The 27,162-nt window shown below is 35.8% G+C and overlaps 5 protein-coding genes and 1 pseudogene across 8 annotated transcripts; 4 read left to right on the top strand and 2 right to left on the bottom strand.

Annotated features, from left to right (window-relative positions):
- The first annotated feature begins 19 nt into the window (after positions 1 to 19).
- LOC126923985 (uncharacterized) lies at positions 20 to 4,538 on the top strand. The gene is made up of 5 exons (XM_050737976.1): positions 20 to 1,532; positions 2,051 to 2,225; positions 2,292 to 2,387; positions 2,642 to 2,847; positions 3,136 to 4,538. Exons 1-5 carry the CDS (start codon positions 1,409 to 1,411, stop codon positions 3,282 to 3,284), a joined length of 750 nt encoding a protein of 249 aa, XP_050593933.1. The 5' UTR covers positions 20 to 1,408; the 3' UTR covers positions 3,285 to 4,538.
- Positions 3,308 to 5,844, bottom strand: LOC126923979 (RCC1 domain-containing protein 1). 2 transcript variants are annotated; one of them, XM_050737967.1, is made up of 7 exons: positions 5,754 to 5,844; positions 4,954 to 5,208; positions 4,696 to 4,886; positions 4,277 to 4,406; positions 4,077 to 4,203; positions 3,629 to 3,803; positions 3,308 to 3,540 (listed from the first exon to the last, which is right to left on the bottom strand). In XM_050737967.1, exons 2-7 carry the CDS (start codon positions 5,202 to 5,204, stop codon positions 3,371 to 3,373), a joined length of 1,044 nt encoding a protein of 347 aa, XP_050593924.1. In that variant the 5' UTR covers positions 5,205 to 5,208; positions 5,754 to 5,844; the 3' UTR covers positions 3,308 to 3,370. The 2 variants fall into 2 exon arrangements, with proteins under 2 accessions (XP_050593924.1, XP_050593923.1); XM_050737966.1 differs by lacking the exon at positions 5,754 to 5,844 and adding an exon at positions 5,352 to 5,496.
- Positions 5,388 to 7,296, top strand: LOC126923989 (ADP-ribosylation factor-like protein 3). 2 transcript variants are annotated; one of them, XM_050737982.1, is made up of 6 exons: positions 5,388 to 5,512; positions 5,947 to 6,075; positions 6,146 to 6,277; positions 6,558 to 6,794; positions 6,879 to 6,925; positions 7,015 to 7,296. In XM_050737982.1, the coding sequence occupies exons 1-5, from the start codon at positions 5,510 to 5,512 to the stop codon at positions 6,918 to 6,920; spliced, it is 543 nt and encodes a 180-aa protein (XP_050593939.1). In that variant the 5' UTR covers positions 5,388 to 5,509; the 3' UTR covers positions 6,921 to 6,925; positions 7,015 to 7,296. The 2 variants fall into 2 exon arrangements, with proteins under 2 accessions (XP_050593939.1, XP_050593938.1); XM_050737981.1 differs by having other exon boundaries at positions 6,879 to 7,296.
- LOC126923966 (uncharacterized) lies at positions 6,954 to 27,162 on the bottom strand. Of its 2 annotated transcripts, XM_050737939.1 has the most exons (9): positions 26,701 to 27,162; positions 19,525 to 19,569; positions 18,752 to 19,223; positions 15,356 to 15,643; positions 10,060 to 10,282; positions 9,015 to 9,745; positions 8,390 to 8,591; positions 8,094 to 8,312; positions 6,954 to 7,712 (listed from the first exon to the last, which is right to left on the bottom strand). In XM_050737939.1, exons 5-9 carry the CDS (start codon positions 10,243 to 10,245, stop codon positions 7,632 to 7,634), a joined length of 1,419 nt encoding a protein of 472 aa, XP_050593896.1. In that variant the 5' UTR covers positions 10,246 to 10,282; positions 15,356 to 15,643; positions 18,752 to 19,223; positions 19,525 to 19,569; positions 26,701 to 27,162; the 3' UTR covers positions 6,954 to 7,631. The 2 variants fall into 2 exon arrangements, with proteins under 2 accessions (XP_050593896.1, XP_050593897.1); XM_050737940.1 differs by lacking the exon at positions 26,701 to 27,162 and having other exon boundaries at positions 19,525 to 20,053.
- On the top strand, positions 18,804 to 19,837 carry LOC126924501 (uncharacterized; annotated as a pseudogene).
- Positions 21,074 to 25,661, top strand: LOC126923971 (odorant receptor 13a-like). Its single transcript, XM_050737956.1, has 4 exons — positions 21,074 to 21,329; positions 21,910 to 22,384; positions 22,843 to 23,073; positions 23,172 to 25,661. Exons 1-4 carry the CDS (start codon positions 21,192 to 21,194, stop codon positions 23,510 to 23,512), a joined length of 1,185 nt encoding a protein of 394 aa, XP_050593913.1. The 5' UTR covers positions 21,074 to 21,191; the 3' UTR covers positions 23,513 to 25,661.

Raw genomic sequence — 27,162 nt, 5'->3', positions numbered from 1 at the left:
GCGTACACACATACACACACAAATGTACTAAGTAAGTTCATACTGCGTATTGCCTTTCTGACTTCGGTGTGAAAATATATAAATAAAAAAAAAAAAATGTCAGTCGCGCCGGGACCCGGGGATTTTCGAGCGACCGAAATATAATATAATAAGTATTTAATCGTGTCCCGATGGGGCGCGTTATTCGTCGCGTTTTCCGTTTCCCTGGCTTCTCCGTTTTAGCTTTCCGTTTTCTTTCTCGGGAAAATCGGAGAGGGAGAAGGAACGAACGGGGGAAGAAACGTTCTTCTTTCTTTTTTTTTTTTCTCTCGCCCACTTCACCTCGGTCTTCCCACCTTTCGATCTCTTTCTCGAGTGTTGGTCGTCGATCAAACCGAGGCTATCCAATCCGAGAACTATCGAGCGAAACGGAAGCCGCGACAGGGCGCGCTCGAAAAAACAAAAGAAATCTTTTTTCACGGATCCGCTGAAAGATGTCCCAGGACGCCCAAGTCCCCGTGTCTCCGCCGGCTGTGTCTGTTTCATGTTTTTCAATATTTGTAATTTATCGATAAAATTATAAAAGGTATCGATAACAGTCTAAAGTGTGCGCTATACTCTACATAATATTATTATATATAAAGTATAAAAGTATACATTATATATATATATTATATATATATACATATATATTATATATGAGAAGTATAATATATATATATTATACACACATTGGGATTGGTGAGAATATACGGTTTTTTCGCTTTGGAGTGTTATTTTCTGAAAATATTGAACAAAATATGGAAAAAAAAATTAAAAAATAAAATCAATGAATAAAAAACGAACGAACCGTTCTACTCTGACTATTCTTTTATTACGATCTATCCCGAAATCTTGCCGACAACCGCCTTCTAGATTCCATTCGATCTCAACGAGCATCGATTGCCCTGTGTCATCGAAGATGTTCCGTGTCATCGTTTCGGAAGATTCGTCGGTAAACGAGAATAGAAATGTCGAACTTAAGAACGAATTTAATCAAGGAAAACGGAGGTGCCCGATCAATTAAGGTTTCTAATCGGAACATTTATTTATATCTATACGTCACATTTCGTTCACTGGTTAACGACAACTTGACTTCAACGACGAATTCGCGAAATTCAAATTGCTTGTTAATTACAGCGAACCGAAACGGAGTCGATCGACGAATTCAATGTTTGCGGTGAGTTTGTCAAAAAGTTTCTGCCAACGCTTCCACGTACGTTCAAGAGCTTGTTTGACACGTCGATCAGTATCGAAAACGACAAACCTCAAGAACTCATTAAGTTAGAATGCTATAAATCGAACGATATCGAGTTCAAGTATACGACAGCTTTTCTTTCCCTACAGATTATTAGGAGATCTTCTTGGAATTGACGATTATGCCACGAACATGGCGTCCTTTTGGTTCTTGGATACATTGGTGTTTTACACTATACGATACAGAGAGAATCTCGATGAGTATTACACGAGTGTTTTGGTCAGTTGGTTGGCTGGAGAAATTAGATTACTCCGAGGTAACAAATTCATCGAATAATTACACTCCCGTTCATAAGCATTGGGACATTTCCTAATTCTCTGCAAAACATGATAATTCACTCAGATATTAGAAGAACGATTAATCGATCAGAATTATGTATTAGTGGAAAGCGACAGAATCGAAATGGTTGGTGGGATCGTTTATAAAATTCATGAAACCAAAAGATAACGAACGTAATGAAACATTTAACAGTATAAATTATAAACAGCGAAATTGATCAGTGATGCAGAGAGAAAAACGTAAACGAGAAGCTTAATCGTATTGTTTGTACCTAAAATATTGGAACCAGCTATTATTCCGAACAACCTAATAACGTGGAACATACAGATTCTTTGTGTCTCAAAGTTTAGAACAAAATAACGATATTCTAGATTTTTGAATTTCTTTTCTTTTCCAGAAGGATCCTAATACTTATGAACAGGCATGTTCATAATGTACACGTATGATATTATCTACTATATGCTATTCTACTTACAAATCATTCTACTTACAAAGATAGGAAACATACTCGGGAAGGATTTTTTAGGGAGTTGAAAAGCATTTTCATCGCAGCAGCTAACAAAATATCTGAACAGAAACAAATGCCATATTGGGACGAAATCGTGGAAGAACGCGAAGCAGGTGAAGAAATAGAAGAAAGACTGTCAACAGGAAATCAATCGATAAGAAGGTAGTTTAAACAATCTTGTCAATTTTTATTATATGCTTTAATAACAGATCGTACATTCGTGACAAGTTTACGAGAACCTTCTTCTGAAGCTGACGTCAAACTTTCGGATACTATCGATCCAGTTTCCGTATTAGATATCGTGATTGAAGCTACTTACGATATGTAAGTTGTTTGTTTCATCATTACGCTACGGATATTTGTGCAAATTCATATTTTTATAAACATAATTAAAGAAATAGGAAGTAAACTGAGATTTATTTCGCTCACTAAACTATATAGTAACTATATTTTGAATATTTTATATAATTATACGCATTACGTGCATTCTACACATTCTTGTATCTATCTATCAGTCTATTTATTACCAAACAATACGATGGTAATACGAGAAAATAAAAACAATTTTTGTTAAATAGGTACGCGAACGAGCTACGATACGCCCTCGTTTACGCGGTTTTCGTGGAACCAATTGAGATAGAGACTTACAATTTACCATTTACTTTCCGTACACCACGCCCAGTGAAACCGGCAGATCCTAAGATGATCCCTTTTAATATACAATTGCAAAGAAGTTTGAAAAGAATCGAGACAATGGACAAATCTAAAAAGGACAATAAAGCAGGTGAAGCTAATATGAAATGACTCTTTCTTCTGCAATTATTGGAACTCCATTTATTTGAACTCGTCGTGGAACGAATAAATCATATAATAGAAATTCATCAATTTTTATGTATTATCTTTTTTATTTTATTTTATTTTTATCATCTTGTCCATTACGTTTATTTTTATCATTCTATCTATTATTATATGCAGTTTAGTTAATTAAAACGAATTTCGTTTCAGTAAATGGAGTTGTATTGCAGTTTAGAAAATACGCAGACAGAAAAAATTGATCATCTCTGTGTTACAGGCAAAAAACTTAAAACAAATTACAAAATACCCCCAACACCTTCGCCTTCTTTGGACGATGAAGTAATGTCGATGACCAATCGGTTATTTATTCTACCATTAATAGAAGCGAACGAATCATCGGAAATATTCGAGACACCCGATGCATAACATTAAATAACCGAACACGCAAATATTTGAAAAACATCCTCTTTATTTTTCCTTTGTAAAACTAGCCATTGGACGAAGTTACAATATCAGTCTGTTACGAGGACTGTACCCCATTCATAACACTTGAAATCTTTAATACTTTCCGAACGTAAAGGAACGTCGAGTTTAACAAATTTTGAAGAACTCGAAAGTTTTTCCGGGGATTGCCCTAATTGTCCGTATTTGTTGCATCCACATCCCCAAAGCGTTCCATCATCTGTTGGGAAAGTAAATTTCTGCAATACATTTTTTTCTGAAATAACGATATCTTTTTCTTTTTTTTTTTTTTTTTTCTTTAAATATACCCGTCATACAAATGGTGAAAGTATTTCCACATTGAACTTTTTTCACAGAAACTTCTATGTTCTCGTCTTGATCGTTTGTGAAATCTATTAACGTGGGTGTAGCAACTACTTTGCTCTCTTGCTTTGTCAACCCTAATTCTCCATTTGTGTTCCATCCCCACATATATAAGTCACCCTATGGTTAAAAAATAACTATTGCCAACTATGTTCATCGATTTTGTTTGTTCTAGTAGTACGAAAAATATTTATAAACTGCGAATGTTTATACAACCCTATATTTTCATGAACGTAACTAAAGAAATGGAACTTCAATGGAAATTTGTTTTGTCTATTAAATATTATAATAAGTAATCTTACTTTAAATATATTATGTGTTTTTGCACATTATATGGATTCTGTTTAATTTGTCAAGATCACATAAATATTCGCAGTTTAAATATTTATTTACTTGATCAGTTACTACGGCAGTATGCCAACCCGCGGCTGATATTTGCGTTACTCTAATGCCGGCTAAAGCGTCAACGATTCTTGGATTATCGCAGTCCTCTAAATCATTGTGTCCTAATTGGCCACGCCTATTTCGTACGAATCAGTCCATTTTACTTTGACTGTATTGATTTATGAAATAATACATGATTGAGTACATACGTTCCCATTCCCATTGAATAAACGTCACCATTCTCTGCTAACAAGATGGTGTGGTCAAATCCACCAGCAATGTCTATGAATCGAACCCTCTTTGGTATATCAATCAAAATAGGGACATTAAAAGCTCGACCTAAACCACGTGTTAGATGTGTGCATAAACTATGCTATTTGAAATATTTAGAATCCAAAATATGGCAAAAATGGGCTAACACCAATATTAAATAATCTGAATAATTTTTTTTCTAGTTAATTTCGTTATATTCTCCATTTCAAAAAAGTTAATTCTTCCACTTCTGTATGATTAATATAGGCTGCACGATGAATACAACAGCTTATTAGAATAAATTAATGTTATAAATTTATATTGAGAAAAAGATTTGGTGTAGTTCACTTTTGCGCTCAGTGCTGCAAATGTTTACCTAAATTAGTAAGGACTACAGTGCATCCTCCTTGTATTATTTTAATAGGATACTCTTTTTCTGAATTGTCGCTCTCACCAATAAAATTGATTATCTTCTTCCAAGTATTCTCATAGATCTTATATAGCCATATTTCATTATCATTAGATAAAATTACTATATTATCCCTACCAGTTGCAGCTTGCTTGCAACTATAAAAATATGAATGTTGAACTAAAACATCTATATGTTTTTAATTATCTAAATCCAAAAATATACCTATCCAGTGATTTTTCTGGTAGTTGTATTAGTTGAATATTTGTATCTGTGCCTGTATCTTTATTATTTTCCTTAAATTTTTTAGAAATATATAGCTCATTCCCTTTCCAAATGAGGAAGTAGCTCCAACCTATTTGAAAGTCGGAAATTCCAGGAAACGATACTTTAGTAAATGAGTCTGTTATAAAACTAATATCTTCATCGTTACAGAACAATGTACTGGTATTAAAACCAGCATAATAAAATGGCATGTCTCTACAAAGCAAAATAAAGATTTTATACATAAAGATATAAAAGTTTTATTTATTAAATTCTTATTCAAGTAGAAGATAGGCTGACATAAAAATAGAGTTAAATATTATGTATCTGTTGATTTATGTCTTTACATATGTAAATACCGTGAAAGACTATTGGTCAGGTGACGCAGATACCACCAGTTTCCTTAGATACGATAGAAACAACACAATAAATTCGAGGGACGATAACCAAACGCTTGACGTGTCGTGATCGACTATTGCCACGCTTTTTGTTCCAATTTAATAAACAACGGTGAAATATGGTAATACACTGTAGACAATTGATTTTTAATGCACTCAACCTTACTATGCACCTTTACGTACTATTTAAACGATATTTGTTTCCCACGCAAGATAGACAAGATATACGAAACATAACCTAAAAATTGTAATCTTGAATTTAAACGTCACAGCTTTTATCACAATGCGTTTCACTGAATGAAAATTAGCTATCTAACTCTATTTATTGCTTATTTTATATTCCGCTCATATAAACAAACATACATTTGTAGAAAATTCTGAAATTTTTGACGACAGGTTGACACACTTCCTTCGACTACACCAATGCCATCCCGAAGTGATTTCGTCTGCTGCTTTAATAGGCGCGCGTTTTAAATTCAAAAATTTAAATACCATATAGATTTTTGCTTGAATAAGGTTAAAAAATGTTTTCATATTTTTGTGTATTTAATAACAGGGACTTTTATCAATCTTGAGAAAATTGCGTTCCAATCCAGACAAAGAATTACGATTGCTTCTTCTGGGATTGGATAATGCTGGAAAAACAACGATTTTAAAATCCTTGGCCAGTGAAGATATTACGCAGGTATTTCTTCTTGCAATTAATTTATATTATAGTTTGATTGTTTGTTATAGTAAGTTTCTGTTTCTTAAAGGTAACACCGACACAAGGCTTCAATATAAAGAGCGTCCAAAGCGAAGGGTTCAAATTGAACGTTTGGGATATTGGAGGTGCTCGAAAAATTCGTCCATATTGGCGAAATTACTTTGAAAACACAGATGTTTTAGTAAGTTACTTCAGTTATTCGAACACTGTCACAAAATATTTTAAAAATGATACATATATTACCCTATTTAGCTAGATGTTATATCGAAATTATTGTGCGGTAGTTTATTCAAATATGTAACTGATTTTTCATCGATTTATTTCATTATGTAGCCATCGAAGGAAATGATCTTTTATTTTATTCGATGTTTTACGTTTGAACGAAAGTTTTGTGAAATAGTATCTCGAATAATTTCTGATTCAACATTAAGCTTTTTGCATTCTCTTTTTCTTCCGCAAAGATATATGTCGTGGACAGTGCGGATGTTAAGAGATTAGAAGAAACAGGTCAAGAGTTGTCAGAACTTTTATTAGAAGAGAAATTAAAAGCTGTTCCTTTATTGGTTTATGCAAATAAACAAGATCTTGGACAAGCTGTCACAGCAGCCGAAATCGCCGAAGGTCTTGGATTGCACAATATCAAGGATCGCGACTGGCAGATACAATCATGCATCGCGACCGAAGGAAAAGGAGTCAAGGTGCAAAAACTTTTTAACGCAGCAAGCTTAAATGTTGTGGACTGCATTTTATTAAAGTCGTAACGTGATTTCGTCATTTTCTAGGAGGGTCTTGAATGGGCATGCAAGAACATCAAGAGGAAGTAATGCTGGTAAAAGAATAGCAACAAACCGCAACGATTTACGATGTACCTCGTACATCCAACATACGTTTTATTTGGCTTTTACCTAATATTTACAGAAGCTGTTGCAAACAACGCAAACGCATGAACACGATCGAATAGATCTAGTCATTCAACTTCCGGCTTTCATGGAAGGAGCTTTCGTAAGCTCAGAATTACGACGTCCCAAAGAATATATCTATATTATAATACGTACCTTCTCACACGTGCTCTTCTTATGAAATAGAATTCTTAGAGATTCCATTAAAGAAAGAAATAAATATAATAACGAATCAAAAAGAAGATGCATACAAATAATTATAAAATGGTGCTCTTATAATTGACCACTGTTGATTTCACGACACTTGACCGAAAAATATTTAGCACCGTGGAAGTAAAAGAATCACACAATGTACATGAAAAAAGTGAATATTCCTCGCGTCAGATTCGAGATAAATAAAAAATTCGTAACATTAAAAATCTACTTATTCGACGACTCCTTTCTCGGCTGTGTTTCTATGTACACTAAAACGTTTTTGAACTTTTCCAGTGATTCAGCTTTCTCTTCCTTTATTCCCTAACGCTTAATAATCTTATATACTACGCATGGAATAACAGCCATACGGTACGGCTGTGTATTCGTGAAATTGACTTTAAAAATCGCGAATGTCTCTCACAAGGTACACTTAATTAGATATTAAAGTTCACTGTGAATGTTCTCTGTTTTAATTCGTATCTCCTCTTCATGGAAATCTGTGCAGTCAGCTGGATATCTTTGCTAAGAATTGGAGAAAATATATTAACATAGTTCTTAACATGTAGAGAGAGAGAGAGAGAGAGAGAGAGAGAGAGAGAGAGAGAGAGAGAGAGAGAGAATATGAGATACTTATTTTATTTTTTAACCTACGAAGTTTTAGAATAGATTTGAATCAAAATATCTGGCAATAATAATTTCAACAAACGACAGTGACTTGTCCTATAATAATAATAGATGATTAAATATTTTTTAGTTACCAATCATCATTATCTTGGATTGAAAATAATCAAACAAATTTTTTACAATCGTTAATTTTTGATAATAGCACTGATAGTAGATATTCTACCTTATCTCATATCTCCATTCTCTTCTGTATTAACTTTGTCAAGATATTTCACTTACAGTACACTTATCATGTTCCATGATGGCTCCATACAGGATCCAGAAATTAGTCCCTAATTTATAACTGACAGCCCAACCGGCAGGAAAACTCGTCGCTTTCAATAAGATGCTTCTTAAACGAGGCTGCTCCGTATCTTGTTCGTTCCTTTCATTGATAGTGCACAGAATTTGACTGGCGCATTGCGGCATTTTAATTGCCCACTTGTACGCTCGATAAGACTGCAAATTGATTCTTAATTTAACACACGATTCTATAATAGAACAGATTCGATTGTATATTCTGTTTCATTTGTTACCTGTAACATCGGATTAATAATGTCATTGTTGATCATATCACTGAGCTTGTTGCTGATTCCTCTGGCGTTCACTCGAGACATGATGAATCCTTTTTCGGAAGCCAGGGCGATCAGCTCCTTAATGTACGACACAGCTGGTTTGATATACTGCGAACTGTCGATTTTCATCCCTAAATACCTCTTTCCCACTGCGTTCACTAATCTGTCAAAATATAATTACGCTATGAAATGGAAATCACAAAATAAGCGCTATTTTATTGATTTCTAACCGATTAACTATTCAGAAAACTGCCAATTAAAATGTTTTATGTATTGTTCGCTCGTAACTGTAGCGACGATACATGGTCAAATATCTATTTATGTATTTATGTATAATATGCATTTCTTGTTTTATAATCTACTACACGAGAAGTATATGTACATATATTCTACTATCAATGGATAAATATCGATACACTAAGTTCACATAAGGAAACTATTTCCAGAATTTGATTGCACTGTTATCGCAATACATCGCCATTTTAAAAACAGCGAAGAGATTAAACTCTAACTATAGCATGGTAGATAGCATAACTAAGACACAACTATAGCAAATAAGCACATAACTATAACAATGCGATAGTACCTAGAAAGACTTTCTGCCGGTCTCATCGAATCGAACATGGCCGATTTTGGAAATCCCTGAGACTTCAAGAAACTATTTCCGACGAACTGAACGGTATTCAAGTAACGCTGTTGAATTTGCGGATCAGAGATATGGGAAATCCACTCTCCGATATAATTCGTCAGCGATCGTATCCATCTGCGACGCAGGCCTGGGTTCTCGAAACTTTCCAGCAATTTTTCGTATTGAATACGTCCCTCGGAGTCTGACATTTGGCCGAAAAATTGCGCCAGGCCACTTTTCTTCCACAATGTTTGACCCAGTTCCGAGTTGCTGAAGTGGTCCCACATTACGTGCAAATTTTCAAGGATCGGTGGCATGTACCAAGAATGTCCAGAGTGATCGTGTATCTTATTAGGTGCACTGTCAACTTCGTTGCTTGCGTCGCCAAGATTCGACAGCAGCATCGGTATCAATCCCATCAATAATTCGGAATTGCCACGTTGACTCATCCACATGCTTCCCATGTTCACGATGTTTTCCAGATCGATTCCATGCTCTTGATTTGTTTCCACGCTCCTAGCTGTTCTTTTGGTACTTTTATCAGAGTTCATTACACCATCGAGAACCGAGCCAATCATGGAGAAATCGATTCCCTGGCTGTTTTCATTCCCGGAGAATAAACTTCCTATGCCAGATACGATTTGACCGATACCGTCTAGGTTGGACTTTCCGCCGAACACGTTGCTCACCTGTTCGATAGAATTATATACGATTACTACGATTTTTAACATATGAACATTTGCAAAAGTAAAGTATTTTAAAAATTGTGCCATATGCAACCAATAAGCTAATTTTTTACACATTCTACGTATGTCATAGATTTTTAAATTTCCTACAATTTCGTGGCACATAAATTAGCAAATATCAAAGTGTTTGTAGTATATTGAAACGTATTTCTATGCATACTATATTATTTGTGGTATCCCTATCGGATACGAACGATAGAAATGGATGTTAAAATACTCCTCGAGTGGAAACAACTATACTCCAAGTGCCATCTTACCTCTTTTCTGCCATCCGGTTGCAAGAACGCTCTTGCCAATCCTTGTAGACCATTGATATTGTCCTTATTCGAGAAGAAGGATTTGGCAGCCTCGAGAAACACGGTTGAAGTATCCTCCTCTTCGTGTTTTTCGCATTTCGCCGAAGCCAGCAGAACCAACAGGATGCACGTCCTCGGCAACCACATGTTTCCTTATTGTTTCTCTTCTGTCCGTCTTTTGTTTCTGCAAGAATATAGATTTGTTAACGAAGCGACAGATTAACATAACATGCCCCTCTTTCACATTTCTGGAATCTGATTCTCGGTCCTACAGTACGACGAAGATGGGAAAGTCGTTCACCTTCAACCGGATCTTGATCGTGGTCGAGTTATTTTAGGATGCCGCGGCTGTATCCAGGTCGTCGGCAGGATTTTAAGCGTGAGTAATACACCGGAAACGTTTCGGCTCGTAGACACTTGAATACCGTTGCACGTGGAATGCTATCTGACCAACGATCTGTTGAACATTGTCCCATGTTCGATTGCCCTGTCATAAGTCTTCCTAGAATCTCTCAAAGTAGCGTTTCTCCTATTGTTATGTATGTATGTATATGTCATGTTTTTAAGAATAACAGGAAATTTTGCGAAAACTTAAGTTACTTCAAAAGTTCAGTAGAAAGTTATCAGGTTCTTCAAGAATTATCATGTGATTTGAAATAATAATATAATGTTATAATAGCAATCTTAACAATCTTTGTGGTGTAAAAAAATCAACCTTTTCCTAGTCTACATCGGTTACGTTTCTCGATTGCTTACGAATAGGAGAGTCGCTATACGAGCTACACAAAAATAACCCAACAATAGAAATTGTTCTTTGAGAAGTTGAACAGTAATCATGGAACAGCATCGAACAGCGATATGCACTTGATTAATGAAATTGAGTGTCTAGAAGACGGAGTTGATCAATCTGGCTATTGACAGAACCATATCTCGTTCGTCATCGAGTTTCGCAAGATACTTAGTCCTTTAAGTCACGACTTAACTCTGTTGCTCCCTTCACTTCATCGCGTTTGTATCTCTCCAGATATATTCCTTTCTCGAGTACTTTCTTTATAAAATGCACGAAATACACAGTGAGTAGAAAAATTATATTAAATATTTGGATAAAATATTAAAAGTTATCTACATTCTAATAATATCTATCGAAATATATCATCTATCTCGGATCACACATAGAGATCATAGAGCCGGAGAGAACAGTAGATCAATGTCTGTCGGAAGTAAATAGCCGAAGGACGATCGTGATTGAAAAGGAACTGGCCAACAATCGAAGCGTTGTATTCTAACGCGCAATTTGAGTACCGTAAACCGCATGAAATTGACATTCTCCAGTTGGAGAAACGATTCGGGCTAACGGTACAGACTGTTACTCATCGTTCCTCCAACGCGCCGAACTCAACGCGTCAATCGAACGACCGTCGATTGATTCACATTTCTCACATTCGGCACCGAAATTGAAAACGGACTTCTTTCTTTCTTTAAACAAGTTTCTTCTCTGATTCACCGTGAAAAATCGAGCTTCGAACCTTAAAGAGAAAGACAATGGAGCATCAAGATGATCGAAAAACATTCCGAATCAGAGTGTAACGCGGTGAAATCGTGCAGGAAAGTGTTTCTTACAATTAGCCAGCGTGTTTCGCGTGAGGCAAGCTTATTTATCGATTTCGATGGTGAACACAGAAAGTGCAGAATGCAGATCGTTCTCGCGCGGACGAGAGGGAAAGCGAGGAGGACTCTCGGTTCGTGGTTAGCTTCCAAGGTCATCCGGACATCGACATTATTTCCAGGTTCGGGGAACCACGATCTCGCGATGTTTCAGCACATCGTGTTACGTGTCCTTTCTATTCCCTTCTTGTATTTTTCTTCTTCCCTGTTCAGTCCTCTCTGCTCGAATAAGCGTACCGAGCAAAGAGTCAACCGGATAACGGTACAATTCGTGTATTATTAATGATTTTGTTCAACAACGCGTACCGTTCTCGGATAGGTGATGCAGCTCTGTCAAGATGCAAACCAGCAGAAGGCGAGACGATAAGAATAAGTGCTTATTAGGCATTCAAGTATCCATACATATAGATACGTATAGACGTAACCGGCATTTTACTGCGTAATTAAAAGAGCTTGTTAGACACGGTCAGAGTATTTTTCTATACCCGTTCGGTACAATTTGCCATCCCGTGCGATCCGTTTAAGCCATATATCGTTTTCTGTGCCTCTGGCTTTCCAGGCGTGCAAATTTTCCGGCCCCGTTGCTATAAGCGTGACGCAGGTTTCATTTAAAGAAAAATATTTACGAGTTCAATCCTTTTGAAAATAAAGAATAATACGTTAAAACGTAATTTAAAAAAAGTAACTGAAATTATCCCAAGCCTATTCCATAGTTCACATTTCAATTCCATATTCTATCCTTCATATTCCTTATCTCACATCCTATACCTCATAACTAGTATTCCTAACCGATATCTTTCATCTTACTTCCAAAACTTCACCTCTCCATTCCATATCAAATATGTCATACTCCCCTATTTCCCCTTCTATATCCCATATCTTCTATCCTAGTTTCCACAGCACATAACTCTATTCCCTATCTTATAACGAATATTCCCACGTCTTCCATTTCATCGCACATTTTCCACATGTTGTCTCTCATATACTATATCCAATGTTTCTCAAACCATATCTCATATCTCATATCTTCTTCTTTATGTTGCATAGCCTAAACTTTATTTCCTTTGCCCTACATTTCAAATCATACTACCAATTATCTGAAACTCAGTTTCTATTTCTTATTTCCTACTACATTGTAAGAGCCGCCCCCTAAAATTGAAAAATACAATCTAAATGAAAAAAATATGTTTCCCACAAAGCGTGAATTATAACCAACTGAACCTATAGGACATCTCAATTCCAACAAATCAAAACTGTTATCCCACAAAACAAAATTCGTTGCCCACAAATTTCCCACAAAACGAAGGCGACTTCCCATAAATTTCCCACAAAACGAAAGTGACTTCTCACAAATTTCCCACAAAACGAAAGTGACTTCCCACAAATTTCCCACTAGACCCACAAGAAATTGACACTTCCGTAAACGAAAATCGCTATCCCGAAGTGCCGATTTTTATGGAATTTGTGAGAAATTTGTGAACAACGAATTTCATTTTGTGGGATAGTGTATTTCGTTTGTGGGAAGAGTCGATTTCTTGTACTGTTTTGTATGTTTTGTGGACAGTTTATGATGTATCTCGTGCGTCTAGTTTGAAAGGATGTATTTAATGAACTAAGTTGGGGGTAACGTGGTGAGGGACACAGAATAAAGAATATCGGCACTAAGGAATGGTGTAGCGGTGTTGGATGGGAAACATTGGATGTAGCATATTGGTATTGGATGGTGTATATGTAGGATTTAATGAACTGTAATTTTGAATAGAGTAATTTGTGCCTTCTTTATGGAATGGAGCAATGGTATAAATCAGGGATTATTGGATTGTATATATTAAATATAGGGCGGAGAATTTAATAATTAGGAAATGAAATAAAGAGTAAGAAATTTAGATATAGATATGGGACATGTACTTGGAAATGTGTAAGATATATGGGACATGTGCTCGGGAAAATTAGTAGTTTATTTTGAAATGTAGGGAAAGAAATGTCTACATAGGATGTAGAACAGTGCATGCAGGAAATGTGCTATAAAATGATGATGGAAATATGAATTATGAAGTGTAGAATGGTGATACGTGTTGTGGATATTAAGGTGAAAAATATTAGCTGCAAGTACTGGATATGGAACAAGAGAGGAAATGGAAAACATGAAATGTTAGATATGCGATGAATATATGTGCTGTGAAACTAAGAACAACAGATATTTTTTTGGTATATTGTATATGAGATATAGAATCTGAGAATGGGATTATGAGATATGGGATATAGAATTGAAAGACGTAGGTTAATAATACTAATAGGATATAGGATGTGATATAAGGTATATGAAAAATGGAATGTGGGATGGTATTATGAACTGTACAAGAGGCTTGGGATAATGGATATGGTATAGTGGATATTAGATGTTGAATGTAGGATATAGAATATGTGAATAGCGGTGGAAGTGGAATAGAAATCGTGGAGTTTAATATATTAATTTTTTAATGTACTTACTCCATTAGGTATGGAAAATGGAGTATCGGTTTTAGTATACATGATAAGGATACATAATGTAAGATTTAAGGTACAGGATATAGAAAATGGAATAAGATATAAGATTGAAGTAGGTAAATTTTTGCTTTACGAATTAAAGAAACGCGATCTGATTATGTTATGTGTTAATTCGCTATTATGTTATTGCCTTTATTATTTAAAAATAAACTTTATCTTAAAAGGATTCACAAACACTGAAACGAAAAAACAATTGGTTTATGCGCGATGTATTTCTATTTACCATTTATGTAAATTCTGGTTGCTCAAAGCTATGTCACTGTTACGGATACTTTATCGTAGATAGCGATAATTTGCTTGTTTAACAATATTTACGACATCGTTACGAAATTCTTTAAAATGTATGTCGAACGATTATTCGTTTCCTCGTACACGTTTCCTTGAAATAAACTTTTATTTTAAAAATAAATCGGTCACAACGTATATTTGCCATCAATATTGTTTCGTCAGAGTGCAACATGTTTCTGTTTTAATTAATCGACGAATTATGCAACTTTTCATTGTGTTCGCGAGTCGACCGATAAACTATCGTTTCGTATAATGAGAAACCTTGAATTTTCGGTGGGAATAACGTACGCAATAAATTCAAAGCGATAAGAATCGCGCAACAAGTTCCACGAGGAAACGAAGCAAAGAAAACAGTATTACAATCGAGTTACTTAATAGGTTATGAAAATTCGGAAAAGCGCAACAACGGTAGTTACGATCAACTAGAGCGTGTTCAATTATGTTTTCGATGGTTATGATCATTGAGGCTTAACACACCGCCATTCGTTACGCATCGTAAATCTAAGCACATCGGATTAAAATGAAAACGCTTCGAATTTCATCAAAATTAATCTATGCATCTTCTCCTACGAATCTTCCAACTTCAGACTCACTTGAAATTCAGGCTTTGTTTCCTGATTTTTTGCTCTTGCATTCCAACGAAGAAACAAGTTTTGCACATTTAGATACATTTTAAACTCTTTCCACGAACGAAAATTGCTGAAAAACACACGAAAGTCGATGAACTTTCGAGTCGATTCCAAATATGTGGATTTACCTGGACACCAGCGATGCAGAGAAGAATTGCGTTGACGCCGACAATGAGAGACTTCGCGAATAACCGAAGATAGCCCCGTTGATCTCCGTGCGCACCTGACACGACGAAGGTTGTGGCGTGACTGCCGTCGAAGGTAGCTCGACGAACGGTACTTACCTACCCAAGCAGGTAGGTACATTCAACAGCGAGCGAGAAGTCGATAACACCGTGCATCGTTTGTAGTTCCTTGCACCTTCTCTGTATCTTTGATGTATTCTCAAATATTCTCCGAAGGTTCTGTGTATGCAGCTGTAAATAAGAATCCGCATGAAAGAATCTTGAATTATCGTTTGTTCGAAAGTTCGAGTACTGTACTTTTCCTTTTAATTTTTTATTTGAATAAGCGAAGACTACCTATAAACGGAGAAAGGTGGGAACTATATTTTTGTTGGTTTTTTTATTTTGACCTCGTGTTTTACCACTATGATCTTCGTATGTATCGTTGATTCTTAAAATTGCTTAGTGCGGTTCTTCCACATATTTTCAATCATAAACCAGCAAATTTGAATATCAAAATATCAAACTACACGTATTGAAATGGAAGCAGAAAATATACAAACCTTCTGTGAAATTTCGAAGAATTACCAGAATTATAAAAATATTTCCTGTATATAGGTTGATAGTCGATAAAACCGGCTTGCATCGGGCGTAGGATCGCCACTTTCGGTGGCCCTCGCTGGCAACCAGTCATTGACCCCGAAACGAATTTAGAGAACACGCGTTAACAAGGCGCAGTTCGTTGAATTTGAGGTGCCAAGGTCGAGTCTCATCTAACTCACGACAAAGATTCACCTAACCGGTTCGAAATTCTATGGCCAGTTGCCAAGATTTCGATAACCACTGTCTCTTGGCATTCGACCACATGAAACCGTTTAACACACGTGATACATAGTGACATAGCTATTCATTTAGTTATATATTTATATACATAGCTATACATTTCATCGCTTATACAAACATATGATGAATATATTGTGTGTGTTATACTTTCACATTTTGGAATTTCCTTAATACTGTAATGAGATCCGATCATCATGGTTGTATTGGTAAAGTTTGAAACAAATCTCGGAATGTATAATAGATGAACAAATTACGTTACCATATACTCAACACAAAACATATTTACGAAATGCATGTATTATATACTTAAGATGGTTATTCGCGCTGCACATTATTTTTTTAGTAAATATATATTTTTAATAAATATATCGTAATTTACGTAGTAATGCATTGTGTAATATTTTTTCTGATAAGTGTTCGGATACTTTGCTTCGAAATATACCTATGTGATCATGGTAATGAACAACCTAATGTAAATTGTTTTGCTAGCACCATTGTTTCTTGTATATTCCCCGTGAACTCGAAAAAAGCCTGGACATCAAATGGTTAAGTAACCCATAAATCGCTCGAACAGCTGTCGAAGTAACTTCTTTCCGGCACTGATTGCGTTAAAAAAATACCGTGGCGTTTAGTTACGCACGCGTGCTGCTAGGCTCGAGAAACACCGTTACGAGATCAGAATTCTTGTTTTCATCTACGTTTTACTCGATGAACTCCGATGCTCGATGCGGAACACAGGAATTTCGCTATGATGCAATTTGATGCTATGATGCGCTAAACTCTACGCAATATAATGTGAAAATGCCTTTACTGTTACTCTTTTGTCTCGTTTGTTCTCTCATAAACGAGGCACCATGTTTATTATACAACCTAAACATTCAGCACTACGATATCAGAAAACGCTTTGCCATATCGTCTTTATTCTTCAATTCTTTTTTATTTCTAGAAGACAACGTGTCGTGTCTATAATTTTATTCGCTGCCTCGTCCATTGTTAATAGTATTCAAGTTTGAAAAGGTCTTAAAGTTATAATCATCATCAGCAACGTTCCACTCTCTCTTTTACAAATTTCATATTACGTTTGTATATTTTTATTCGCACGAAAATATTGATTTGACTCTCTTCAATATTGTATGCGTAAATAATAGATGAAAGAAGAGAACATATGCAAGCAAGCGAGCTTGGCTGCCTTCATGTGCGTGCCACGATAAATCGTACGTTGCATCGAAGCCAACGAAAGTAGAGGAGTGCCATTGAATAGTAAACCTTATAGTAGAGTCTGATTTCGGAAAAATGTAGGAGACGGTGCTGAAAGTAGTTGGTATTTGACCTACGAGAGATGGATCTTCCTTTGTTCGATGGATTTTCGTAATGACGATGCGAATGGGTTTGGAAGTGTAGTAAAATGCAGACTTGGGTATTACTTAAAAGCAGTGAAACTTCATTTATATGAACTTGTCGGCTAAAAATAGTTTATAGATTAGAAGTTCACTGGTTCTCCCCACTACCTACGTTGTTTCGTTCATATAATAAGAATTCAAATGAATAGATTCAATTAGCAATAGCTTTTTTAATCAGTCGCTGATTAATATTTAGTTCAAATAAATAAAAATTATATAAACGGAGTTTTACTGTACAGCAGAAACTTGTTTGTTTGAACACGTCGGGGCCAATGCCATGCGGCAAAAAAGTAACTGAAATTAAATTAATTCTCAGAACAAATGCCGTTACTTTGTAAAGTAAATCGTCCGCCTTGTCTACGACTCGAATACTGTCGAAACATAATATTTCAACATTCACATTAAAGATCATGTCATGTTGTTCGAAAAAGTTGACCAAAATAGAAAATTATTTGAAAACGATTTCTTCGATTCGAAAACGAATCGAATATTTGTTATGATCGAATATTTTTAAAGAGAATGAATCATTACTTAATGATGTCGTATCTCGGTTATGCCTCCAGATTGTATTTCATGGTCCAAGTTTAATCCTAGCTGTTCCAAAGTACTTCAAGATTCGATTAATGCAAATTCACATATAGAATTCAAATCGGGATTTGTTTTATTCCCTAAACGTTATGAGAAATACATTGAATATTTCTATATTTTTATTTGTTCATATTATGTGCAGTGTATATAAATACGATCGTATTACGACACCAACTCGGTATATCTACTAACAAATAACCAATAAACAACAATACATAACAAATCAACATATAAAAAATTTTCATCCACTTAGTGTCTTACACCATGTACGTGTTTTATGTAAGATATTTATGATAGAATTGAGTTGACAGACAAAATATTTAGAAAACAAATGCAAAGGAAAGGATACAATTTATACTAAATATCAGCTATCGCCCTCATATTTACGGCAGTATATATAATTTTGATATACATATTTCGAATGTAAAAGTACATTGTATAAAATAAATATAACAATTTAAGGTAAAGATTACTTTTCTACGTAAAAGGATCAATTTCTAACATTTCAACTATGACACGCCTTACCTACCTTCGTATGTTCCAAAACTCGGTTGAACTCTGCGATAAATGTAAATAATCCCATGAAATACAACTATTTCCTGGCAACGTGCCGCGTGTTTGCCTCACTGCCTTTGCTCCACCACCTCTGTATATTGGTATTGCAAGCGATGTACATTCTTGTCAAGGTAATCGTTAATTGCATCAAACGATGGATTACTCTTCGACTTAATAATGCACCTCCGTGATCAATTCGAGATTGTCAAGACGGATTTTATTAAGTCGATTAACTTCGAGAAGTTTGGCTGTTAGAAAAAAAATCCGACCTTTCGTGGAACGACACTGTCAGCTCTGGTACCGGCCAATAATCTCGAACAAATCCTCAGTATAATAATATTGATACAACTGTTGATGAGCGCCTTGCTGATTTGCGTCGAAAGTAAAAATATATCATTTCTACGTCCTTTTCTCTGCTTTCGTTTTCATTAGCTGATGTGAAATACCTGTGATAAAGATAGGAGATTTAGAGTACTATACATTCCATTTATTATTAACATTAGAAATGCGAACGAATAAAATATAAAACGAAGATGTACGAAACCATACATAATTCAAAAGATATGTTTTCATCCATATACTTTACAAAAGATACATTCAAAAGCTCAAATCTAGTGAAAAATCGCAAATTGATCACTTTGAACACCATTCAGTTTCTACTGTTAAATGTTTAAATGGCTTCTTCTTTCTAAATTGTGCCTAATCAAAATCATGTAAAAACAGAGACAGGTATAATTAGTATATTACCTTGAAAGCTTCGTCCTGATGCTGACGTTGCTCATACAATTGAACCTTTACGTCTACGCAGCCGATGCTGTCGAGTCTCATCCTCTTGATCTCGATCCAGGCATCGCGTGAGTCGTCTACACTTCTAGTATCACGTCCTAGTATCAACCTCGAACACGTGGCAAGCGAACTGACACTAATAATCAACCGTGGAGACTTGACGATCCACGTGACAGTTGGAAAGTTCCACCTGATGAACACATTCACTTTCAAAGAAATACCGAAGACGTGAGCTCCTTATTTGTCCATTTTGAGGATAATGATGGATACGTAGAAACCAGTGGTCGCAAGCGCTACGTATATTTGCAGTGAATCCCCGTACGGCACCAAGCACACGACGAGAATCCCAGACTCCCTCGTTCTGCACTCGGTTGTCATCCCCACCATGGCACTGGTGGGAGTTTTCCGCATGGGGATCTAATGTTCCCTTTAAACACACCGTGAAGTTCGAGGGCTGAATACTGCAATCTGACCCATGAAACATTATTAATTTAAGGAAGAAACTTTTTTATTTGTGTTCTTTTTTCAAACGGATCTTTTACTAATGTATTTGCCACATTAATCTATTTAGAATAAGATCGAATACGATATAGTTTAAATCACGTTCACACACATGTGACAGATAAAAGAACATGAGTCAACTTCACTGAATAAGCACATATGTCGCAAATTGTATCGTGTTTGATTTTGTGTTAACCGAAAAACGCTGTAATTACGTTCGTAAAAGCTTTATTTAACAAAAATTAATTTCATTCAACGTTAGTATTGCTTCACCGATTTGCCGATTTTCAGGCCATTTTTTCTTCCACTAGTACTGTTCTTTTCTACGTCCAGTAAAATGGTAAGCAATAGCTATTCCACGAAGTGTTCCTCTCTTAAATGTTTGCTTGGCTTGTATCCCGAATGTTATACGAAATTTTTCTGTTTTCCTTTTGAAAGCTACTCTTTGTGATCCTTAGCGTAACAAAGACGATCTTACTGCTGCTCTGCAGAAACAGTAGCGAAACATTCTCTTACGCAAGACTTTCACGAACATATCTACGTACGAAGCATACTATAATCTCTTAAACATGAGTGATCAATGTATGCGAATAAATAAGTCAGTTTAGAGTAATTTCGAAATCACGCAATTACGATCACAGTCTTTCCTTGCGTTGAAAATAATCTATTGCATTGATCATAAGTTAAACATTTCAGATCTCCCACTTTACTTAGAAAAAAGGGTATTTGCTTGCTATAAGAAAATAGATTCTCCTTCCTTGCGTTCACTTACATACCGTTGCAACCCTAGTCTGATAATTTGCAATAAAAGTTGAATATTCTTTGAAAACGCAGACCAATTTTCGAAACGGACGATGCCGAACAAGAAAGAAACGCGGTATTATTTGCGCAGAAGCGTGGCAATAAAGTATTTATCTATGAAGTAACCACCACCACTTGAATTTTCTTGGAAATGTGCAGTTGAAGTAGAAATGGTAATCGATTGGACAACAGACATAATTGAGCGATTGTAGTAGAATAAAAACTAAACCGGAGAATAGAGATACAATTCGTTAGTATGTGGGGAGAAGCAAAGGGAACGTATTCACGATTGCGTGGAGTTATTCGTCGATCCTCATTTCGTAAGGATGAAAGTTTCGTCGGATAAAGATTTCACTTATGCGATGATTCCGTTGAAAATGCTGTCGTGGCCTGTGGGTACCTGGCCTCTTCAAGAGTACGATATCTTCTCCGGTATACGTGCCATAATCGCGATTTCATTTCTGGTATGAAATTTTTGCGATTCTATTCCGAAGTTGACATGTTAGTTACGAACTATATAGTATCGAGGACAAAACTAAGTGGACAAACAAGTGGAACTAGCTTTAGTGTTGTGCGCTTACGTTGTTTTTATTGCGTATCGTTATTCTACATAGATGATTCAGGAAATAACTGAAATGGATATTTACATTTCTGTATAAACAAATCGTGTTTAACGAAATTACAGTGACAACTATTCCCTATACTTATCCACTTACTTTTGTGCAAACGTGTTAAATGAACTTTTTAGAACCCAAATTGATCCGCTCCACGTTCTGTTACTTCAATAATTTTACGATTACTACACATTATTTGTATTCTCCTTGGAAGACACCTGACGTATTTCCATAAATTTTCTGATAGCATAGAAATCGTGTAAATAACAATGAATTCAAGCATAAATTAAAAAGGCAAATATCAATAATTTCATCGCAAAAGGCAAATATCAATAATATCATAATTTTTACTTTTCAATTTGTGAACCTAATCAATGTGGTTTCTGAGTGGCTGAATTTGACGTGTTTGAAAATTGTCGTTGTTTTATAGCTACTCATGCTGATGGTCATGCAGATGGAGTTGTATTTAGACATTAGCGACGCAAAGAAGAACCTAGACGCGCTAATATTAATTAACTGCGGCATTTTGTCCTTATCGAAAATCATACGTTTTCGTATTCAGCCTGATAGTCTTATTACGAATTTTGTCTCGGCGGTTAAAGATTATAACGAACTGAAAGACCAAGAGAAACGAGTGATAATGCGAAGGCACGCTTATATGGGAAGATTGGTGTCTGCTAGTATGATATTTTCTTCGTACATCGGCTCCACTCTTTACATGACTATTCCAATGATGGCTGGAGATAAAGAAAAAGATATAGTTAACGTAACGAAGGAAAGTACAACGGATTACCCTATACCTTCCGAATGTGTAATAGCCCTTATACAATTGCCGGATAATTTGTACTTTATGGTTTTTATCATAGAGTACTTGATGCTGTTATTCACGAGCACTGGAAATCTAGGTAATGAATCGCCGTGTCGAATGAATTACCTATTGTCAGAAGCCATGCTAATTAATCCATAGATTTTAATGAAGAAGAAAGATCAACATCATTTTTTAAAATGCAATCAACTGTAATTTTTCATTTCCATTGGCTTCTTACAATCAGTCCTTAAGACTTGATTTACGATTTTCTTCGCAATTTAATTTACATAAATATAGTACTCTATATTAAAAATAAACTCTAGGCTCAGTACAACGCAAAGTATAATGAGAAATTTGAAGAGTTGGGCGTGTATCTTGTGTGTATGCAACGTGCTTATACCTCCAGATGTTGAAATTAATTATTCGTTTTGGACAATGAAATTAAAACGCGATAAAAGATGGAATTGATCAGTTTGGCTTCTGAAAGATACATATACAGATACTTGCTCAGAGTAGCGCAAGAATCTTGCTCATTCGGTGTGAAATATGAATTAGGAAGCGATACGTTGTTCCTCGGAATTATTTTTCACCTGTGCGGTCAGGTAGAAATTTTGAAGCTGGAATTCAGTAAACTGGGCAACAAGAATGAAAGAACAATGGAACGTTTCGTCGTATTAATCAAGAGGCATGTTTACTTACTGAACCTGGCCAAGATGCTGAACGAGACGATCAGCACTATCTTGGCTGTGCAACTATTCTCGAGTTGCGTACTTATTTGTATAACCGGTGAGCGCTCTTACCCCACATAATAAAATAATACGAAGTCCGACATAAGAATATTTGAATACGATTGATATATAGGTACAATATGCGCCTGTTTTTAGGATTTCAACTTATTCTCGATCTGAGCGTCGGAAACATCGTCATGACGATAAAAGAATTTATAATTCTGAATGCTATGTTGGTGCAACTGTTTGCATACAGCTACGTGGGCGAATATTTAAAGCTTCAAATGGAAGGCGTTGGCGACTCGCTGTATTTCTGCAGTTGGTACGATATACCGACAAGTATAACAAAAGATATTATTTATGTCATTATGAGAAGTCAAGATCCAGTTTTCTTGAAGGCTGGCAGATTTTTCATCGTCAACATGGAAACGTACATGAGTATTGTGAAAACTTCTATGTCGTATCTTTCAGTCCTTCGAGTAATGGTAAATGCTTGAAGTTATACGAACCTGATTGTTACGTCCCGTGATACTACATCATACATTTTAGTATTTTTTATAGCTAAGGTCCTTATAACCTAAGCTAAATACACAAGTATCTTTCAAGTTGAAGCAGTCCTTAGATTTATTGTCCATTTCCAGAAAACACGGGAAGGCGGGTTTTTCCATGTACAATGCCACACACGGGCGACCTTTGATCGGGGACGGCCAGCACCCATTCTTATCTACCAGCCTTTTTTTATGCAATTAGTAGCAATGACCGTTGTCCTTATTTCCTAACCAAAATTTCCATCAACGAATCTGCTTGTTCCGTGCTTTAGACACACCCATCATTAGTTTTCCTCCGCGATAGCATCATTGGCGAACTTTACTGGTTTTACGTCCTTTGATCAATCAACATCTTGACTGGTTTTTCGTCCTTTGATCAGTCAACATCCTAACTAGTTTTTTAATCTTCTATCGGTTAATATCTTAAATTGCTATTTACACTTCGTTCAGAACACGGCTAAACGTACCACGCGTGAATAATTAAATCTTCAAAATTGTTGGAATAAAGTATATATCTTAATAGGGGTTCGACTGATTCGTGACGTCGATTATCGTATCGTAACGAGAATTTACGACTCTTATTGGCGCGCTCTACCGCGATCGCGTCTCTTCGCAATCGGTCGAACAATAATAAAGTACAATAAAATATAAAACATTTTTTTTCTGATGAATTAATACTCATTTCGAATACTCGAAATTTAAATTATTTTGGAATCGAATGTGCGCAGTAGATCGTCTCAGTAGACTGTTATGGTCAATGGTTCGCGCAATTTTCGATAGATGTTATTGCAGCATCGTTTATTTATAGCCATTGACTAAGAACAGCATAGACGAGACATTACATGGGCGTTTGCGTCCCAGGTTCTGAAATACCGACTCGGAAAAAAACTAAAGTTCATTTGTATTACACTGTGGTCAAGGAACAGGAATACAAGAGCCGACTCTCCACATGGAAATCCACATGGAAAACAAGAAGGGTCTTTTCTGCGCAAGCACGGCACGCGTATATGGATACATATAAACACTATGAATACTTCAGACAGAGGCATTCAAAAACAAAATTTCATTTTGTGCCTTTATATTTTTGTTCGTATGAAAACAGATCAAAGAAGAGAACATATGCACGTAAGTGGGCGTAAATGTTTTCGTGCGCGTACTAGGATAAATCGTACGTCAAGTCGAAGTAAGTAAACGAAAGTAGAGGTCTGTCATTGAAAGGCTAGCCGTATAATAGTATCTGGTTTCGAAAATACTTTGTTAAGTTTATTATCACAAATCTTACTCCATTCAGTATCTTACATTATAAGGCACGTATTATACGAATGAAATGACAGATTTATAATAAAATACTTAGCAGATGAAAGCAACGAAAAACATACTATTTATACTGAATATAGGATGGTATCCTAATGCTTATAACCGTATACATATTTTTATATAATATTTTAAATGTAGAAATACATTGCATAAAAGAAATATAATAATTTGGTGCTATCGGTCGCTCTCGTGCTGCTAAGCTCGAGAAATACCGTTACGAGATCAGAATTCCTGTTTTCATCTACATTTTGATCGATGAACTCCGATGCTCGATGCGGAACACAGGAATTTCGCTATGATGCAATTTGATGCTATGATGCGCTAAACTCTACGCAATATAATGTGAAAATGCCTTTACTGTTACACTTTTGTCTCGTTTGTCCTCTCATAAACGATGCACCATGTTTATTGTGCAACCTGAACATTCAGCACTACAACAGATGTCAGAAAACGCTTTGTCATATCATCTTTATTCTTTAATTCTTTTTTATTTCAGAAGACAACGTGTCGTGTCTATAATTTTATTCGCAGCTTCGTCTATTGTTAATAGTATTCAAGTTTGAAAAGGCCTTAAAGTTATAATCATCATCAGCAACGCACCACTCTCCCTTTTACATATTTTGTATTACGTCTGTATATTTTTATTCGCACGAAAATATTGATTTATACCGGACTCTCTTTAATATTGTATGCGTGAATAATAGATGAAAGAAGAGAACATATGGAAGCAAGTGAGCGTGACTGCCTTCGTGTGCACGCCACGATAAATCCTACGTTGCATCGAAGCCAACGAATGTAGAGGAGTGCCATTGAATAGTAAACCTTATAGTAGAGTCTGATTTCGGAAAAATGTAGGAGATGGTGCTGAAAGTAGTTGGTATTTGACCTACGAGAGATGGATCTTCCTTTGTTCGATGGATTTTCGTAATGACGACGCGAATGGGTTTGAAAGCGAAGTAAAATGCAGACTTGGGTATTACTTAAATACAGTGAAACTTCATTTATATGAACTTGTCGGGTAAAAATAGTTTATAGATTAGAAGTTCACTGATTCTCCACACTACCTACGATATTTCGTTCATATAATAAGAATTCAAATGAATAGATTCAATTAGTAATAGCTTTTTTAATCAGTCATTGATTAACATTTAGTTCAAATAAATAAAAATTATATAAACGGAGTTCTACTGTACAGCAGGAACTCGTTACATCTATTAACAAATAACCAATAAACTACAGTACATAACAAATTAACATATAAAAAATTTTCATCCACTTAGTGTCTTACACCATGTACGTGTTTTATGTAAGATATTTATAATAGAATTGAGTTGACAGACAAAATATTTAGAAAAGAAATGCAAAGAAAAGGATAGAATTTATACTAAATGTCAGCTACCGCCTTCATATTTACGGCAGTATATATAATTTTGATATACATATTTCGAATGTAAAAGTACATTGTATAAAACAAATATAACAATTCAAGGTAGAGATTACTTTTCTACGTAAAACGATCGGTTTCTAACATTTCAACTATGACGCGTCTTACCTATCTTCGTATGTTCCAAAACTCGGTGAACTCTCCAGTAAATCTAAATAGTCCCGAGAAATTGAAATATTTCCTGGCAAGCGAGTTTGCGTCCACTGTCTTTGCTCCATCACCTTGAACACCATTCAGTTTCTATTGTTAAATGTTTAAATGGCTTCTTCTTTCTAAATTGTACCTGATCAAAATCATGTAAAAACAGAGACAGGTCTAATTAGTATATTACCTTGAAAGCTTAGCCCTGATGCTAACGTTGTTCATACAATTGTACCTTTACGTCTACGCAACCGATGCTGTCGAGTCTCATCCTCTGGATCTCGATCCAGCCATCGCGTGAGTCGTCTACACTTCTAGTATCACGTCCTAGTATCAACCTCGAGCACGCGACAAGCGAACTGACACTAATAATCAACCGTGGAGACTTGACGATCCACGTGACAGTTGGAAAGTTCCACCTGATGAACACATTCACTTTCAAAGAAATACCGAAGACGTGAGCTCCTTATTTGTCCATTTTGAGGGTAATGATGGATACGTAGAAACCAGTGGTCGCAAGCGCTACGTATATTTGCAGTGAATCCCCGTACGGCACCAAGCACACGACGAGAATCCCAGACTCCCTCGTTCTGCACTCGGTTGTCATCCCCACCATGGCACTGGTGGGAGTTTTCCGCATGGGGATCTAATGTTCCCTTTAAACGCACCGTGAAGTTCGAGGGCTGAATACTGTAAT

Source organism: Bombus affinis, chromosome 14 (genome assembly GCF_024516045.1).
Source record: "Bombus affinis isolate iyBomAffi1 chromosome 14, iyBomAffi1.2, whole genome shotgun sequence".
Lineage (NCBI taxonomy): Eukaryota > Metazoa > Arthropoda > Insecta > Hymenoptera > Apidae > Bombus > Bombus affinis.
The sequence above is the reverse complement of the archived record's forward strand: the minus strand, read 5'-3'. Positions and strand labels throughout refer to the sequence as shown.